Raw genomic sequence first — 17,828 nt, 5'->3', positions numbered from 1 at the left:
TTTCTTTTTTCATTTTGGCGTCTGGCGCGAGTTAGAAGCGTCATCAACCACCCCCCCCCCCCCCCACCACCAACACCACTCGCTCGTGGTGAATCCATCGACTTCTCCTGGATTGCTACGGACATTATACGAGGAGGCCAGGCGGAGAAAGTCAGCGTCTCACTCGGACTTGTGCGTTCACACAAGCACAGAGTTCAGTGCATGTCTGAAAGCAGCTTCAGTAATTGCATTGGCAACTGGGGAGAGGAAAAAAACTCCCTTTTGACAGGAAGAACCCTCTAACAACAACAACAACAATAATAATAATAATCGGAGCAATTCCAATAGGGTCCTCGCTCTGTTATATAATTATAATAGAGTCGTGTCAGATCTGGATCCTGCAGCTCTGGAGTCAGAGATACCTATCACAATGTGGTGAGCATCTGCAACCTTTACTCCTTTGTATTCGGAGCTCAGCGCCTCCTCCATCTACTTTCTCTTTATTCTAAATCAAACAGCAGCATATTTAAGTGTGGGTGAGGTTTAAAAAGGAAAAAAAGAGCAGAGCAAGACAAGTACGACCACTGGGAACAGAAGTAGCAGCTTCCAAGATCCTTGATTCCTATTAGATTGGATAACATCTCCAAAAACACAAGTAGTAATTTTCCCTGGCTGTCCATCCATCTCACTTTCTTCTTTCTCCGTCCGCTCACACCACCTCTTCGCCTCCCGCGCTCGCCACCAGCAAGTGCTCTCCCCCTCCTCCTCCTCCTCTCCCACTTCCTGTTGCTCTCGATCTATTTCACAATCTCTCCACCCTCGTCCTCTCCAGCCGCCAGCCGCCACCCTGGCCTCGCTCATCTTCTCCACTTGTTTGTTTTCTGATCTCCATTTTCTCTGCGATACCCCGCCTCCCCTCTCTTTTCATCTCTGGCTATTTTCCTCTTCTGTCTTAATCTAGCGCTGGCGAGCCTCTTTCTGTGAGAGTCTATTCGTAACCCCTCTCTTACCTCGGATACAAGCCCAGCATATCCGAGCTTCTTGTTCTTCTCAGTTTCCAATTGCACTCAGTCGTCTCCCGTTCTCTTTTCATCTCTCTCTCTCTCCCTGTATCTGTTTGTTCTCCTCTATCTTTATCTCATCTCTCCATCATAGGCTTTTGTAGCACTTCTACTGGTAAATTGCATCCCTCACCCCTCCTCCTCTCTCCCATCTGTGTTATAAATAATGGTTGGATTAGGCTGACTTTTTGTTTTGCTCACTATTAGGGAGCAGATCAATTGCACAAATCAAGAGGATGGGGAAGCACACACACACACACACACACACACACACACACACACACACACACACACACACACACACACAGCCCTCCTGTCTTTCAAAATGCCACAGTGACGACAAAGACGACACAGACACAGGCATTGTCCTTGCTTCCCCACTGCTGGCTCGCTCTCTTTTCCCCTCATAACGTTCCTCCTCTCTTCCATTTTCCACATCCCTTTCTATTGGCCTCAAGCCTTTTGGACTTCACTTGACCCCCTCTCTTCCTTGCTTTGCTTTTATTTCTCTTTTCTTTATGCTTGACCGGTAACAGAATATGCAAAACCTTTGTCTGTGTGTGTGTGTGTGTGTGTGTGTGTGTGTGTGCGTCTATGTGGATATGAAAATCTCGCCTGAAGTAAAATGCAAAATACTAAGAAAAGTACTCAACCAAACAATCAATCAATGAACAAAATGGTCCACTTCATGCCACATATTTGAAATACAAATTAGGCCTACTGGTATATAGCTGTTTTAGTGTACCAGGCTAATTATTACCTACTACATATATGGTACAGTCTATGTATATGAGTATATACGGTCTAAAATTTTGCTCATGTTTTGATCAAATCTGCTCACACGTGTGAGAGCCCACGCAGGCAGTGAGGCGGTTGTAACTGTTCCGCAAGGGGACGCGCGGCGCTCACACATCCAGCAGGGCCCGGGCGTCACTTAAGCAGATTTACTTTTCATTCTCCCTCCACGTGTATCAACAAGTATCTGGACTTTCTACTCCGCTACATTTTTCTATGCATTGCTGCATATTTAAAAGGTTTTTTAGATTGTTAAAAGTATTGAGTTTTTTCCAGTGATCTGAGAGGGCAGGCACATTTGACCCTGCCTCTTGCAGCAGCAGCAGCAGCAGCAGCACTGGTGAAGAAACACCACTGAGACTCAGCCATTATGATGTAATAGAGCGTTGCATTCGCGAACAGGCTCCACTCTGCAGTTACTTTTACTCAAGTGCTTTCACTTTTGATCGAGTACATCTATGTGTATGTATTTGTACTTTCACTTGAGTTAAATGTTTGAGTACTTGCTCCACCGCTGTGAAAAGCCCAAACTACATGTATTTCTTTAAGAATACCGTAGCTCTTTAATACTTAAAGACTATTTTGATTTCTAAATTATTCCTTGTTGGCTCATTATCGACTATACTTGTGCCTGATTACTTAAAGACTAGCATTTTGTTGTGTTTGCTACTACCCACTTCCTTTTCCTGATAACAACATTACGCAACATCAATCTGGTAGAAATCTGGTTCGAGTAAGAGGTGAGACTCCGAGGGCTTGGAGCTCAAATGCTGAACTAGGTTCACCACAATTGTGCTGAATTTCTCGGAGAAGTGATAGAGCAGCATTATGGATTTTGATATACTTATATGTTATTACCTTACAGGCAATTGTAAGGAAGGACTGCTGCAAGGGCCTCAAAGCAATCGTGCGTGGATGTAAACGCACAGGCATGTCTGGACTTTGTGGTTGTACATCTCTGGTATGTCTTTGAATGAAATGTAATCAACCATGCTCCAACGCTCCCCTCCTCGTCCCCCTCCCTCCTCGTCTGTCCTCTTGCAACCTCTCATTATACCCAGTCCTCCTCCCTCGCTTTCCCTCTGACCTCTCTAGAACGATCTGGCCATTAGCGGGGCGACCATCGGAGCCCTGGTTTCACGGGGGTGTCTGGGGTCTAATTGGGATTGAATGAGTGCGAGGGTTCGTTGCTGTGAGGCCTCCTTGACACAGGCAGGAATCCAGGGGCTGGTTTGTTCAACCTGCCCCAACAGGGATGTGCACTCTGAGTAAGTCTTCACATAAAGTCGCCTATCCATGTCATTACACCGACAGTTTTGATTGTTTGATTTTGATTTAATAACTTATATAAATATGTGATTTAGATTATTTACAGGCTCACAATGTTCTTCTCGAGTATTTGACAGATCGTTGGTGTACACTTTATCGCCACCTACTGGCAAGGCATTCTTAACATATATCGCCAGTAGTGTAGACAGGGCCTTAAAATGAATGCAATCTTTTCTACTTTTTAGGTTTGTTACTCCATCCATGTTCATTTTTGTAATGTGCACTGTAAATGCCATGTGTCTGAATAAGTAGCTAACTGAGACTACATCCACACTACGTTTTCGTTTGAAAATGCATCAACTCTTGCGTCACCACTACTCCAAAGTTTTAGAGCGGCTAAAATAGAGACTTTTAAAAACCGCTACTGGCCTCGTTTAAGTTTGAAAACACCGGGGCTGCACTTTAATCCGGACGAGCAGAAACCGAGTTTTAGAAACTATGATGTAGACACTAACAACTGCTTGCTGACTGCTTGCTAACCCTAACCCCTCTTTGGCCATGACGTAGCCTTTTCTGATTGGTCCGTTTCCTATCACTATGACTACCTTCCGGAAGAAAACAACCAGCATTAGGCTCAACTACCAGTGAAGAACGCAACATGGATTATCAATTACTATCGTGGCTGAACTGTTGTCTTTGATGAACAAATGAATATAAGTACACGTTATATTGTGTTTTGTGCACGTGCAAGGTTGTAACTTATCATCTTGATTAATGGCTCCAAAGGTTTTGCATAGACTTTATGTTACTTTATTGTTTTGAACTTTATAATGTAATCATGTGCGAGTTACATGAACGCAGGCGCTGTTTGTGTGTTTTGCAGAATATGACCTCGTGGAAGTAATATCTTCTTTTTTGATTTGTGCGAGTGTGTGAGCTTCTGCAGGAAGAGCAGAGAAACAATAAATTGGGCGCAGAGAGTCACCACCGTCATCTCCATTCAGACACCAGCGTTCCCATTAAGTAACGCTGTCAGCTCCGCCACTACCCACTGCTCTCCGTCTCATACATAACAATGCCTCCTTAATTGGAATGCCACTGCGACAGTTACAATACAATCCAGGGGAAAACAACGCGCACAAACACGGCGAGCAGAGGCAACACAAGCTAAAGAAAGCTGTGTCTGGTCAAAGAGAGAGGAACTTTTATAACTTACAGCAACTTAGCTCGACATATTCTCGCAGAACTGCATGTGTGTGCACAGTCGGAGGGATGATTCATCTCTCCTGCAGTGTGTGTGCGAGTGTGTCTACCCTCAGCAGGTATGCCGTTTGAGCTGTGATCTCTGGGATCTGCATTGCCAGGAGCCTGGCTACGTTCCACCGCAGGGTGTGTGCACTGATGGCAGAGTGTGTGTGTTCAGCCGCTCATCTATAATCAGACATTGTTACATGCATGGAGATCTTCCTGCTTGTGCTCCACGTCACCCCGGGGAGGGAACATGGCTTATCAGCAGCTCACTCATCTCGTCTGTCCTGACAGATAATCTGATGGCGGAGAAGCAAATTTGCCTTTTTTCTCCACAGTTGTCAGACCCTTTGCTCTGATTGGTTTTCCAACTTTGAGTCACCACACCCACATTTTCCCTGTAACTATGCAACTGAACCAGAACCAGTTGCTGGTAAACGTCACCACCTTGGTGTTCACAAGCATTCTGGAATAAGACTGATGGAATTCTTCCACTTGCAGTCCCACTCGCTTTGCTCCGATTCCACAAACTAGGAAATAAATGTAGCTGCCAAGAATATTTTCACTCGTTTAAATATTTAGAAACATCATAAAAATAGGCCACACTACTTACATGTTTGACATGAGCGGATGTTGTCTGATGACACTGCAGATACTCTCCTTAAAAATCTTTCCTCAAGTTGTTGATTAAAAACATTGCCAGCGGCAGTTTATTTCTCTCTGTGCATATTTGCCGTCGTAATTATATTACTGCACATGAATTTATTTCTCGGAGATAGATTTGCAAATATCTGTTTTAATGTTACTGTTGAAGTTTGATGTCATTCGTTCTTTTAGAATAGACAGAATTAGAGCACTGAAGGCGTGTTTTTTTGAGAATAATAATAATGTTTTGCCAGTCTCTTGAGTCATATTCCAGATAATTTACATCCTGCCTCTGCAGTAGGTGAACTGTGAGTAAAGGAACTCTTCATGACCTCTAGTTCTCACATGGCAGCATAGAATGAAAAAAGAGTCAAATTATTCAGAAATCACTCAAGAAGTCAGACATGTCTCCGTAGATAACAAAAGAAAAAACGGATCAGAAATATGTCAGGATGAAAAAAAGGTGCCAATCACACGTAAGACGCTGAAGAGGATGTCAGGAGTTATTTTGATGATAAGGGCCGACACCGGTGTTGATGTGCTGTAAACAAAAAGACGAGGAACTCCTCACATCCCATCCTGCCTCTGCCTGCTGCACCACCCCTCACCTGAACGCTCCGGGGATCGAGACTGTGTCGTCGTGAACGCGTCTGACCGGAGAATCTCCTGCAGCGCTGTTGAAGCAAAGTCCGGAGAAAGTCTGGCCCCACGTTGTGCCGACAGTCTCTTGCGCTCATGTCTGAAAACGGCTTTATATGGTAGAGAAACCTCTCCCGTTGCTCATGAGGTGGTCATGAAGTACCATCTATCCTTCCGCCTTGGTAGTGCAGCATCTTTTCTTGCAGTAGCAGTAAAGCAGGCAGAGCTACACACAGTTCCCACTTCAGTGAGATTGTATATCTAAATGCGCCCTGGCTCCTATCTTTTGCAGTGTGCTTTAATGTGCATTTCCATTTTTAAACCGTGTACCACCCAATCGTTAATCTAGAGAGTAATTCCACCACACTCCTTTAGTATTACTGGCCTTACGAGTGCCTGCTGGGAGGCCTCCTCTGCAATGCAATTTGACAATTCCAAACTTCATTTGTTTCAGTGAGCACTCTAAAGTTTATTGATTTGGATTAAACAGACCCACAATAGCTCTTGGCTAGCTCAAAGCCGACACTGGGGTATTCACTGAGGTCCAGGAGTGAGCGAGGAGCTGAGCCTGCCATCTCTGCTGCTTCCCTCCGTCCCTTATAGCCATTACACATGGCAATAAACCCAGCCAAGTGCAAGACAAAAAAAAAAAACGTGTTGAGCCCTTTTTCCCAAGCTCTGAGTGAGCTGACAGGCGACACGGCGCCAAATAGCTCTCTCTTCCCCCCCCCCCCCCCCCCCCGTCTCTTTCTTCCTCACTCGCAGTCCCACTCTATCTCGCGGTACCTCCCGTTCCTTTTCATCCCCCGTCCTTTCCCTCCGCTCTGCTTTTTCTTTGTCTTGTCAAAAAGGTTTCACGCTCAATGAAATATTATCTGTCAGCGCGCAACGGAGTAGGTGTATTCGACACGGTATTGACACAACCTTGACACGACGTGGGCCGAGCGTGGAGGTAATGGGAGGCAGGGAGCCTCAGCGGCGAATAACTGACAGGTCCGCCGAGAGTCGGAGAGATAGAAGGAGACAAGAGATTCGAGTCTCTGATGTAATGTTAAAATGAAGTCGGTTTGACGGTACTGTTGATCCTTCACTGGAGAAGATTCTGTTGTCCTGCGCCGGGCTTTCTTGTAGTGTGTTTTATTTGTCTTTGTCACGCTAGCGTGTGTGGTGTTCTTCACCGGCCTGTCCTGTTTTGTCATTTTCTTTCGTGAGCTGCTCAGTTCTGCTCCTTGCCGTTTTTCTTTCTTTCCATTCTCCTTTCATCATTTTTCAATATACTGCTCAATCTTGTCACTGTGCCGCCTCATTCTAGTCAAAATCCTCTTATGAAGTTATTTGTATTCAGCACATAAGGAAGTTAAAAATTGTGCGAGAAAAAAAAAAATAGAATGGAGGCCGGTCTGCACATTTTCCACAACGGATTGGCTCACGGTTCCCTCGTCCTTTTTGGATATCACAAGTTAGAGATTAGTTTTAGAATGTGTATAGCTCAGTACATTCAGTATAACTCTGTGTCCAGGGTGCAACACCTCTTTCCGGGATGCTCCAAAGCATATGAAAAAGAAACGAAAACGTGCCGAGTCTCCATCCTCGCATTGGCGCCGTTTTCCAAAAACGAGGGGTTTGCGGGCGAGCGCTGCAACGGGCAAACGTGCATCTCTCCGAGAGCACGGAACAGAGAGGCCGATGTGAAGAGATGCTGCGTTGCCCACGGGCCACAAGCGTCTGTTAGCCGAGTTGTAATCGCAGTGGAAACGGCGCGGCTAAATGCATTGATGCAGACGAAAACAGAGAGGAGAGACAAGCTTATATCTGACTCAAACAAACAACGACAAACTCTCCTCCACACCGTCCAGGAGAGAGCACTGTGAATGTCCTCTGTTGTTTCCCGCTGAAATGTCCCTGTGATGAAGCCCCTTCGTCTCTCTCTCTCTCTCTCTCTCTCTCTCTCTCTCTCTCTCTCTCTCCCCGTCTTCCGTCTCGCTCGCCATCAACACACACAACGAATTAGGAAGCGACTTACTCTGATGCTGCTATAACTCTTACTGACATCCCTCCATGTCTCTTGGTCCATTTCTCTCTGCCCCCTTGCTCCTCTGTCTCTGCGAGGGCCCGGTTCTCAATAATCCTGAGAAATTAGCAGCAGCTAAAAATAATCACCGCCAGCCAAAAATATACCGCTTCTTCCGTGTGAATACGGTCTGTGACATCCAAGTCATTTCCTGCTTTACTGTGCGACATATTCAGTTACAAGGCATTCGTTAAACGCCGATTCAGTAAACCGTGCTCGCTCGCCCAGCCCGTGGAGAGGCACTTTTCTGCGGAGCCAGAATTACAGGCCGTTAATCAAAAGCCTGTTTGATGAAGAGCCATTGTTTGGCTGTGAGCAGACAGTGGTCAGCAGGGACAGTAAATTTTACAGATAAACTTTTACAAGCATCTGGTGCTTGGACAGGGTGGATCACAGGCACGGCATGCTGTGTTCAAGAATAAAAGCATATGCTGTTTACAATAATCATATCAGATCTTGTTGTGTATCGTATCACATCACATAGATTGGTGAGTGTCAGAATGGGCCAGAAGTTGTCTGATATGCACCGATTTATTCATTTTAAAGTAGTACCACTAACAGCAGTGGAGACTTTATTTTGTCATCAAATAAGTCAACCTCCGTCGGCCTCCGAACATCCATATGGGTCAGGCTCGAAAGTGTAGAATTGCTCACATATTCTGCCGTTACGTAAGAAAATTCATGCGTCAGTTTCAAACGTTGTTATCGTCACCGTCCACATACATGTGTCCTTGTTGTTAAGCAACACATCCGCTAGAGGGCAGCGCAGAGTCAAGAGTTTTTTTCTGACGACAACAAACAAGGCGACGGTGGAGGAGGTTGTGATAATGTACCTGTTGAAAAAGTCTCTCTAAAGAATCCACCATTGTGGAAATTTCTTCCTCATGTCCCTCTTCAACTATTGGCTAAACGCTGGGCAATTAACAAGAAAGAAGTTGCGATGGCTCAATCAAATGTTTTATGGTCCTGATTCATCTTGTAGCTGGTCGGCCTTGTTACAACCCTAAAACTCTTATTATAACGTAAATGAAATGAACCAGAGCCATGGTAGTGATCCTTTTCGTAGAAATTTAGATATCGGAGTGCACTTATTTTTAAAAATGCAGTTATTGTATGACTAAATCCACCTGATCTCAGAATATTAGCGTTTTCATTTCACCGCAGCCTTGCTCAGAGCGAGAGGCGTTCTGAATAAACAAATCACTTTATCTAAGTGCACCTTAGTAGAAAATGCAGTCTCATAGATTCCCAATAACACTTAGACAAGTGTTATTTGATGTGAATCAAATGTACATTACTGTTTAACAAATGCGATTTCCTCAATCATAAGAAATAACAATCAATTTGTCGTAAAATAGAAAATATGTCTGTCTAATTACTGCGTGAGGAGGTGCTTGCAGTGATAAACTGGCAAATGTTCAATGTTCCAGTCATGTATTTACGCATTAATTTCATCCAATCAACGGCTCCACTTGATCTATTTTATACCTATCTCAGTCCATGTTAGCAGAAAGCTTTACGTAGTGTAAAATAACAGTGTGTAAATGAGGGATTCTATAATTCCTGTAGTCTGGGGATGTAACGGCACCACTATAAAACCTCTCCGTGCTTTGTTTGATTAATGATACCCAATATTACACTGTAATTAAACACGCAGCTGGATGGTTCATATTCTTATCACCGCTAGTCATGAAGAAAATTTACTGCATTATTGGAAGAAGCCAGAGCCTCATTCGATCCGTCACATAATCCACATGCTAAATGTTTGACCAGTGAGCGACACTCGGCCTCGAAAAGGTCGATAAATATTTCTATCCGCTGTGGGACATAGGAGTAATAATCTATACAGTATTAAAAGTAGCAGTTGCAGTCGTTTCTTTTCCTCATTCTGTCTGGATCCCCATTGTTTGAATGTTCAGGTCTCAAAGACCAAAAAAGCTGGACGTGATTTCATCAGGAGTCCTAATTGACGGCCTCAGATTGAAAATCGCCAAAATCTTAATAAACTAGTGCACAATGCTCGCTTCTGAAAATACCAACCCTCTCTTCAATTGTCCTGTTTAAATAATGACACAGCAGAGAGTGTAGTTTCTTATACGATATTGCAATTTTAAGTCATGTACTAATGTTGCTGGAGTCATTGAATAAAATGTCTTCAAAATAATTATTACTTATTACTAATTATTAATATGTTTGATGGAGTATTCTCTTTATAGGGGGTTGTATTGTGTGGCCCTGTTTATATTACGCTGTGTGTGTGTATGTGTGAGTGATCCAGGTATTACTCGTGTTGTGGGGACCTATTTCTATTTACAAAGTCACACTATGGGGACTTGTCTCCCTGATGGGGACAAGAAGCAAGTCTCCATAATGTAAATCATCAAACTTTACGTTTTTTAAGGTTAGGTCACGATCAAGGTCAAGGTCAAGGTTAGGTTTAGGTAAAATTTTAGGTTAGGGTAAGGGTTAGGCAAGTAGTAACTCCGGTTAAAGGTAAAGTTAGTCTCCAGGAAAGCAATGTAAGTCATCGTAACGTCCTCTAAAGTCTTGGAGACATGTGTCACGTGTGTGTGCGTGTGTCCCGGCAGAAATATGTCCCAGGTTTGTCTCTGATCAGAGTTGACACACTGGACGACACAGGGACACACACTCACCGTCTCTTTCTTAATTTAGCTCAGTCTCGGGCTGGTCTTTAATCCCCTCCCCTCTCCACGCACACACACGCTGCGCTGTATGCACCATCAATCTTCTCAAACATGGCCGCTGAACAGCACAGCAGCCCAACCCTTCACGCTCTCGCTATCACACCTGATGCAGAGGCGGAGAGTGAGCCACTGCTGCTGCTGAGTTAAGGCGTCTCGCTGGGTGGAGGACGCCGCCTTAATTGCTCGTTGCGCGTCTCGAGTGTACGTTACATGGTTGTTGTGTTTTTACTTGAAGAGAACAGCTTATGAATGTGTTTCTGCGTGGCCTAGATTACACAGCTTAAAAGCATGCCAATTTGAAAAGGCCGTTGATACACGGCTGAAAGAATGAGGACAAAATGGATGAACCGACTGCGCTCGCCGTGGCTGTTATCAGATAAAATGCTGGCCATGTAGTTATTTAGCTTCTCTGTCCGGCGTGTTGAGAGTGTTATTTTCTTGGTTGGGGAAAACAATACTCAAGGAGCCAACTGAGGAGGGTTTAAGCCAAGGTAAGGGAAGATTATAACTGTGTCTGCAATCTCACACTGGAACCTTTATTTGTGCAACAATTCAAACACTGCAGGTCGCTGACAGGCAACAGTGCTTTTCCTCATGGTGGAGCAATGCACAGGTCAGGCTGAGCAGCAGCTGGGAATCAGAGGGTAAGTAGCCTACAGCCCTGAGTGTGGGTAAGAATGGTTTCCACCCGGCAAGACGGAACCAAAAGGACATAATGCAAAGTACTGCACATTGTGTTGCATTACTGTATTTGTACCTCCACCAAGGCAGCTATGCTTTCGTCTGCATTGGTTTGTTTGATTGATTGTTTGCAGGGTTACGCAAAAACTACTCAACTGATTTCCATGAGATTTTGTAGAGGGGCGTGACACGGCCAAAGGAAGAACCCCTTTTATTTTGGAGGGGGACAAAGGATTTTTGTTTTCACTCTGTCAATATATGCAATGTGGTAATAAAGTGCTCATTCAGCTTTGACGGAGGAGTGTCCCTCTCGTTCCATACTTAGGTCACACGACAACTGAACAAACTTTGGAAAAAAAGGTAGTTCTGCAAGTATACAGATTATTTTGTTGAAATTATTGATTATTATCTCTGCCAATAATGTTGTTTACGTTGGTTTTGGTTATTTAGTCAGTTTGTTAGCAGGATTTACTTATAAGGGGTGGGGCATAACCCAAGGAAGCAGCCATTGAATTTTGCGGTGGATCCGAATCAGGGAGCAGATCCAGGATTTTTGTTCTTTTACATATTTTTGAACATGGGGCATATTTCAACATTTGCATTGATTTGTCAAAACAATAATTCACTGATCTTCATGAAAAAAATCAAGCATGTTTATGACTTAGTGCCATTCTGGTTCCACACTGTAGCGACTCTCGCAGTTCAACTTTAGTCTTTCACAATTTCTGGTCTAATGATAAATGATAATGACAAAATTATTATCCATTTTAAAAGTTACAAGTAGTATTGTGTTTACTTCCTATAGGAAGTTGAACTCACTGGTGTATTTCCTTCCACATATCTGTTTTTACCACACTTCACTAGTCACCAGTGTGGGCACAATGGACTTCAAAACAGCTTCTGTAAGTTTGGGAATTTTATAAACAGATTAGCGGGTTCACGGCCAGTTTGTAAGGCTGATTCTGATCTTTTAGACTTAACCTATTTAAACAATCTTCCCCAGTAACTTTTTATAACGTATTGAATACTATTTAAGTCTCATGTTTTTTTTTATCCACAAAAAAAATGTCTAATAAACATTGTTAATTCCACTACTTTTCTCTCACTGAAAACTGTCCATTCTGAATGTGCAAATATTGCTCATTTTAAAACTTTACTCGACACAAGATGTTTCTGACCTCGCTGAAAAGTCTCATCGTTTCTGCCCTGGAAGTTTTAAGGGACCACGTCGTATATTGGACCATGACAGGCATCAAAATGAGCTGCAATGTCACAAAATCTTCTTTGTTCTTTCAAAATTGCCATGGGGATGGAGAAGGCTTTCACAAAGAGAATTTGTCATTTCATAGCCTGATAACTGAGAATGTTTTTTCTGTCCTGTACTGCGCTGCTCTGAAGTCTTGGCTACGGCCCTGACAAGCCTTGCAACTAATGGGGCTGTAACGGAACTGATTTCCTTTGTATTCTTGAAAGCTTTTAATATCTCTCACCTTATGCAAAGCAGATTTTTTTCAGTAATTTGCATTCTTCTACAGTTTTATGCATATTCTCTTCTTTGAATTTTGATTCCCATGTAATAGCATAATATCTCAATGCGTATCAATTGTTTTTAGCATCAAAACTGTTGTGTAGTGTAACAGTGTTTAGTGTTACACCAGTTCCCCCCCCCCCCCCCCCCCCCCCTGTGCCAGAGAGGAATTCGGATCCGATTTTGTAACAGAATCTGAGATTCCGGATCAAATTGGGCTAATTATACGTCATGATGAGGGATGGAAGATATATTTAAGATGTGGTTTGGGTGCAGGGGGGGGGGGTGCTCGCTGACTGCGGCGGCTCCAAAGGAAAAAAAAGTGGTGTCTGTGCCATGGCGTTTGATCACCAAGAAAATCCTCTTGTGTCAAACTTCCTCCGACTCACAAACTTAAAAAAAATACCCCCAAATCAAAGAGCATCACGGAGCGAGAGAAGAAGAAGAAGAAGACGAAGGGGGAAAAAAAGAAGATTCACCAGCACAACCCTTAAAATAGCATAAAGAGAAATATGTATCAAAATACCATCAGTCATCTTTTTTCCCTCCAAGAAACAGGTCCAAAAGAACAAGGACGAGGGGGGTGGGGGTGGGGGTGGGGGTGGGGGGGGGGGGGGGGGGGGGGGGTTGGGGGATGAAAGTGCAGATTAAATCACCTCCGCAGTGTATGGTGCTGCAGGTAGGAGATAAATTAACAGACTGTCTGTGAGAGAGGGGCACGAGCGTCCTCGGATGTCCGACCCCCCCCCCCCGATTTGAAAAGTGTGTCTTTTACTTTCGCATTACTTGAGTCGATGTGATCGTCGCGGACTTGGAGCGGGGCCACCTTAACATTTGTGTGGGTCCTCACTCGATACCAATTTCCTCCTCGAGCCGGGGATTGAGGCACAATAACAATGCGCCTCATTGTGCGAGCGGCTCTCAATGGGTGCTTTGTTGCTCGAAATCCTGACAACAATTTTGCTTTCGGGGGACAATGCTGTACGTGGGCCAATGTATTTTCAAGGGCACCGTGGTGATGATGATGATGTCCAAGGCTCTCTGTTATTCGAGAGTGAGATAAGGGCCTCTGGAAAATGCACACGGCAGCCTGTAGATGGCTTTTTAATGAAGGGTACCTGGGTTCCATCAGCCAGGTGTTGTGATCCTCCGAGGTTACATAAGGCTTTGCATAGGAAAGGCAGCTTTTTTTTTAATTGCAACGGTCAGCACATACACTTACAGCAACACATCGGTATGCATCTCATGTCCAAAGTCCCACCTATTTGACTTGTGTGTGTGTGCGTGTGTGTGTGTGTGTTTTCCACTCCACTGTATGTGCACACATCCCCCAAAAAGACTTCAAAACAAGAAAAAAGGAAAAACATGCAACAAAAATACCTTCGTCTCGAGGCTTGTTCATTGAAGATTCATCGTGTTTTTTTGTGAGCGGACCTAGGGTTAAGAAAAAAAGGGGGGAAAAAGAGAAAAGACAAAATTCAAAAAAGATTACTGGCAAAAAACGAGAAAAAAAAAGAATATCAAAAAAAGAAAAGAAGCAAGAGCAAAAAGGACAAATCAGCAAGAGTTCATGTTTGCTTATTGTGGTTTTTTTATCCTTTCTTTTTTCCTTTAAAAAGAGTACAAAAACAAAAGGCATCACAGACACAGATTTATCACAAGAAAAGACACAAGATCAAAGAAAGCTGGGGTTTTATTTGGGATGGGATTTCCTCCTTTCCCCCTGCAGAAGAAAACGGCTGCCATGTTTTACAGTCCCTCTCTTTCACTCTCTCTTTCTCTCCGTTAACCCCTGTTTTGTTGTCTAGATTTTGTGGTGGGAGGAGAAGGGAGTGAGGGGGCATGTGGCGTAGTGAGGCCTCTGCGGTTTGAAGAACAGGACCCAGCACTTTCCTCCCTCCGTGTGAGCGGGGAAAAGACACATTTAAAAAAAAAGAAGAAGAACAGGCAAAGAAGAGGACACCTATAGGAAGAACGGGAGGTTCGGGTCCTGATGCGCAAAACCCAAAATTTGGTTGGCAGTGAAATCGTACAGGTCAATTAGTCCTTTTTAAAGAGACAACCAGTGGTAAGCAAATAGGCAATGACCCCTGTAGGGGTAAAAGGCATGTTAAACATGTTTCAGATAAAATAGGGCACAGGTGCTTTTGTGTTGTGAAGTGTGTGTGCGTGTGTGTGTGTGCGCGTGTGTGTGTGTGTGTCATTATTTAGTGGTTAAACCAGAGACCTATTCCCCAGGCGGGTAAATAATTACATAGCACAACAGCAGTGTGTCAATTTGAAATGACGAGTACGCGTGGCACTAATTGTGCAGAGGAGCGCAGGTAAAAGGTGAATGTAATTTGATCCCCATCTGCCCACTGGCTGTTTTTGGTGAACGAAAAGAGTGGCTGAGAGAAAGAGAAGAAGGGGGAGAGAGAGAGAGAGAGAGAGAGAGAGAGAGAGAGAGAGAGAGAGAGAGAGGAGAGGTGAAGATGGAGAAAACAGAGAAGAATAACCTCGGATTTTCTTCCATTCATCCTTGTTTTTGTATTTTTTCTTGTCCGTGTCCTCCTTCTTAATCACGAAGTGTGGCATTTAAAGAAAACGCTACAGAGTCTGCTTTGACCCGGGTCCCGTCTCATCGCTCTCACACCTGCCATTCTCCCCGTTGCAACCTTCATTTGCGAATACATTTCAGCGAAAAAAGAGACAAGTTGACTATTTTGGTTGTAAGAAAACAAAAATGTAATGGTGTGTGCTGTTCACCTCATGTTTCAAGAGGAGAATGTGAATATAGAGTGCTCTTCACCTCAGCTTTCAGAAAGTCAGCACTGCTACAAAAGTACTCCACCTTTCATCGCTTTCGCTTTCATCTGATAAATCCACTTGAGGTTTTGGCAAAGAAACTGGATAGCTTACACAACATAAGACTAGAAACTGACTAAACAGAAGGCAGCTAATAGAAGTCAGATTTTTTTTTTACCAGGGGCGACATACAGAATGTGCACAGCCTATACACACTGCAAGATGGCTGAATGTTTGTCATTTATCCAATGAGAACCAGACAAAGAAGGGAAGATGAATAGGTAACCTCTGAAGAACCTCCAGCAAAGAGATTTCAAAATAAGAGTGCATTAACAATCAAAATACACAAAAATAAAAAGGATAGAACTTAAAGGAGACATATTATGTAGGATTTTTTTGTGTATGTAAAAGGTGTGGAAAGTTAAGCCATCCTGAAGACCTGACTCCTGAAGACCTCGTCAGGTTTCAGGCCGATACTTCCAGTGTATCGGAATGTGTCATAGCATCACAGTACCCAACATTTGCATAAGTCACGCATATCGGCTAGTCTGGCACGGCCCCTAACGAAGCCAAATACAGCCAGGGACTAGGCCGACCAATCACAACAGAGTGGGTCAGCTGGCCAATCAGAGCAGACTGGGTTTTATCAGGAGGGGTGCCTCCTTAAAGAGATAAGAGCTAGAACCCAGTGTTTCAGACCGAGGCTGAAAAGAGGAGCTGCAGAAACTGACAGCTTGAGGAAGGACTTCTGTTTTCTTAACATCAGAGCATGAAAACCTTTTCAAGTCAAAACACAAATTACATCTATGAACCTGAAAATGAACACATCTCCTTTAAGGCGTACATATACTGTATGAAGAACTCAACCCACACTGAAAGCTCTTGGAAAAGCTTGATCCCTTGGTGCTTTCAAGAGGTGTCTTAATTACTACTACTAATAATAATTAATCACTGTGTATTTATTCACACATATGCATGGCAAGGTTTTCCAAATCCAGAATGTGTTCAAAGAGGGTAACACACAATTCATAGGGAGGTGGTTGGTGTAAATTGTCGGCCTTTAACACAGAAATCTGACAGGGGGGAGGGGGAAGAGCGTGGTCTAGGGTTAGTATTGGAAAATGAGCAAAGGTCTGATGATTGAAAAGTAGATTCATCCTAAACTGAGAAGGGTGCAGCATTGAAACTGTGCGGAAACTGTGGCCACGACTCAGAAAACATAATTGGCCATGTTGCTGTGTTTTTTGCCATGCTGGTATTTTGCAGGTGTAATGTTTATCATGTCGGCTCAACATATAAGCATGCTGAGGTTTAAGAAAAAAGCCCCAAACACAAAGTACAGCTGAGGCAGATGGATTCACTTTTAATTCTCAAAGTTCCATCTTTTTTACAGCCCGAACGCTGGAATTCATGATATTTTTCACGGTGTTTACGAGATGAAAGCTGAGGTTCTCTGTGATACTTGAAGACATGAACATGAAAACTGACATTTTCAATATTTTCTTTGGTATTTACAACCTGAAAGCAGAGGTTACGAACACTTGCAGCTGCAGCCTGAGAGCTGAGGTTTGTGGAATTCACCACAGAAAAATCAGACAGATCATTGAGAATGAAAGTTCACCCCTGACCTTGAAGAGAGGGTTGCGATCGGAATGAAAGGAAGAAAAAAACCTGAGCTCACACACATACACATACTCAGTGGTGAAGACGTCTGTTTGCTGAGGAAGACTCTAAGATTAGTTGAAAGTCATGAGGAAGGACAGACTTTTCTATGCAGATGATGCAGTGTTCGTGTCTTCTCATGGGTTTGAGTGGAACAATAAAAACGGCATCATTTCTGCAGCTCATGACCTAATATTAGCTAAACAAAGCACAAAACAACTACAAACATGTTGACGATTAGTACATTTCAAATCAATTAACGAACAAAGTCAATCAAGTACAAGTTTAAATGGTAACTCGCCTATGAAAGAAACAAGGGTGGGGGTTTTTTTTGGGAGGGAGGGAGGGAGAAGGCAAAATGGGGAAAGCTGAAAATCAAGCAAACCATTACTTGGCTGGCAACATGCTGAGGAAGAATGAAAGAAAACCCTCTTCTTGATTGACATCTCTTTTTGCCACGAGTTTGCCCGGAGGGTAAATCAAGCTGAGTGAAAAAAAAACAACTGCTTTTCCAGACATTGTAAGCCTCTTTTTTTCCAGACAAAGGAGCAGAGGCAACGGGAGTTGAGAACCATACACCCCAGGTCCCATCAACCCCCTCCACCCCCTCCACGGACGCACACGTGTATGTGCTACACATCCCAAAATTAAGAGGCAAATACAATTAGAACAAACTCAGAGCAGAGAGAAAAGATGGAGTGATGATTGATGACTTCAAAGCAGTGCCAAAAAAGGCAATCGAACACAGATAACAGTTT

At 43.6% G+C, this 17,828-nt stretch overlaps 1 protein-coding gene across 3 annotated transcripts in view; it reads right to left on the bottom strand.

Annotated features, from left to right (window-relative positions):
* Positions 1-17,828, bottom strand: part of nlgn2a (neuroligin 2a) — a 165,409-nt gene that overhangs the window by 59,642 nt on the left and 87,939 nt on the right. For 2 of the 3 annotated variants that reach the window (XM_034615433.1, XM_034615434.1), the window contains exon 3: positions 14,002-14,055. The exons of the other annotated variant lie outside the window; for it this stretch is intronic. In XM_034615433.1, coding sequence (XP_034471324.1) covers positions 14,002-14,055 — 54 coding nt within the window. The remainder of the gene's footprint in view (positions 1-14,001; positions 14,056-17,828) is intronic. 3 annotated transcript variants of the gene reach the window in all.

Source organism: Hippoglossus hippoglossus, chromosome 18 (genome assembly GCF_009819705.1).
Source record: "Hippoglossus hippoglossus isolate fHipHip1 chromosome 18, fHipHip1.pri, whole genome shotgun sequence".
Classification (NCBI taxonomy): Eukaryota; Metazoa; Chordata; class Actinopteri; order Pleuronectiformes; family Pleuronectidae; genus Hippoglossus; species Hippoglossus hippoglossus.
This window is presented reverse-complemented; position numbering and strand designations above follow the sequence as displayed.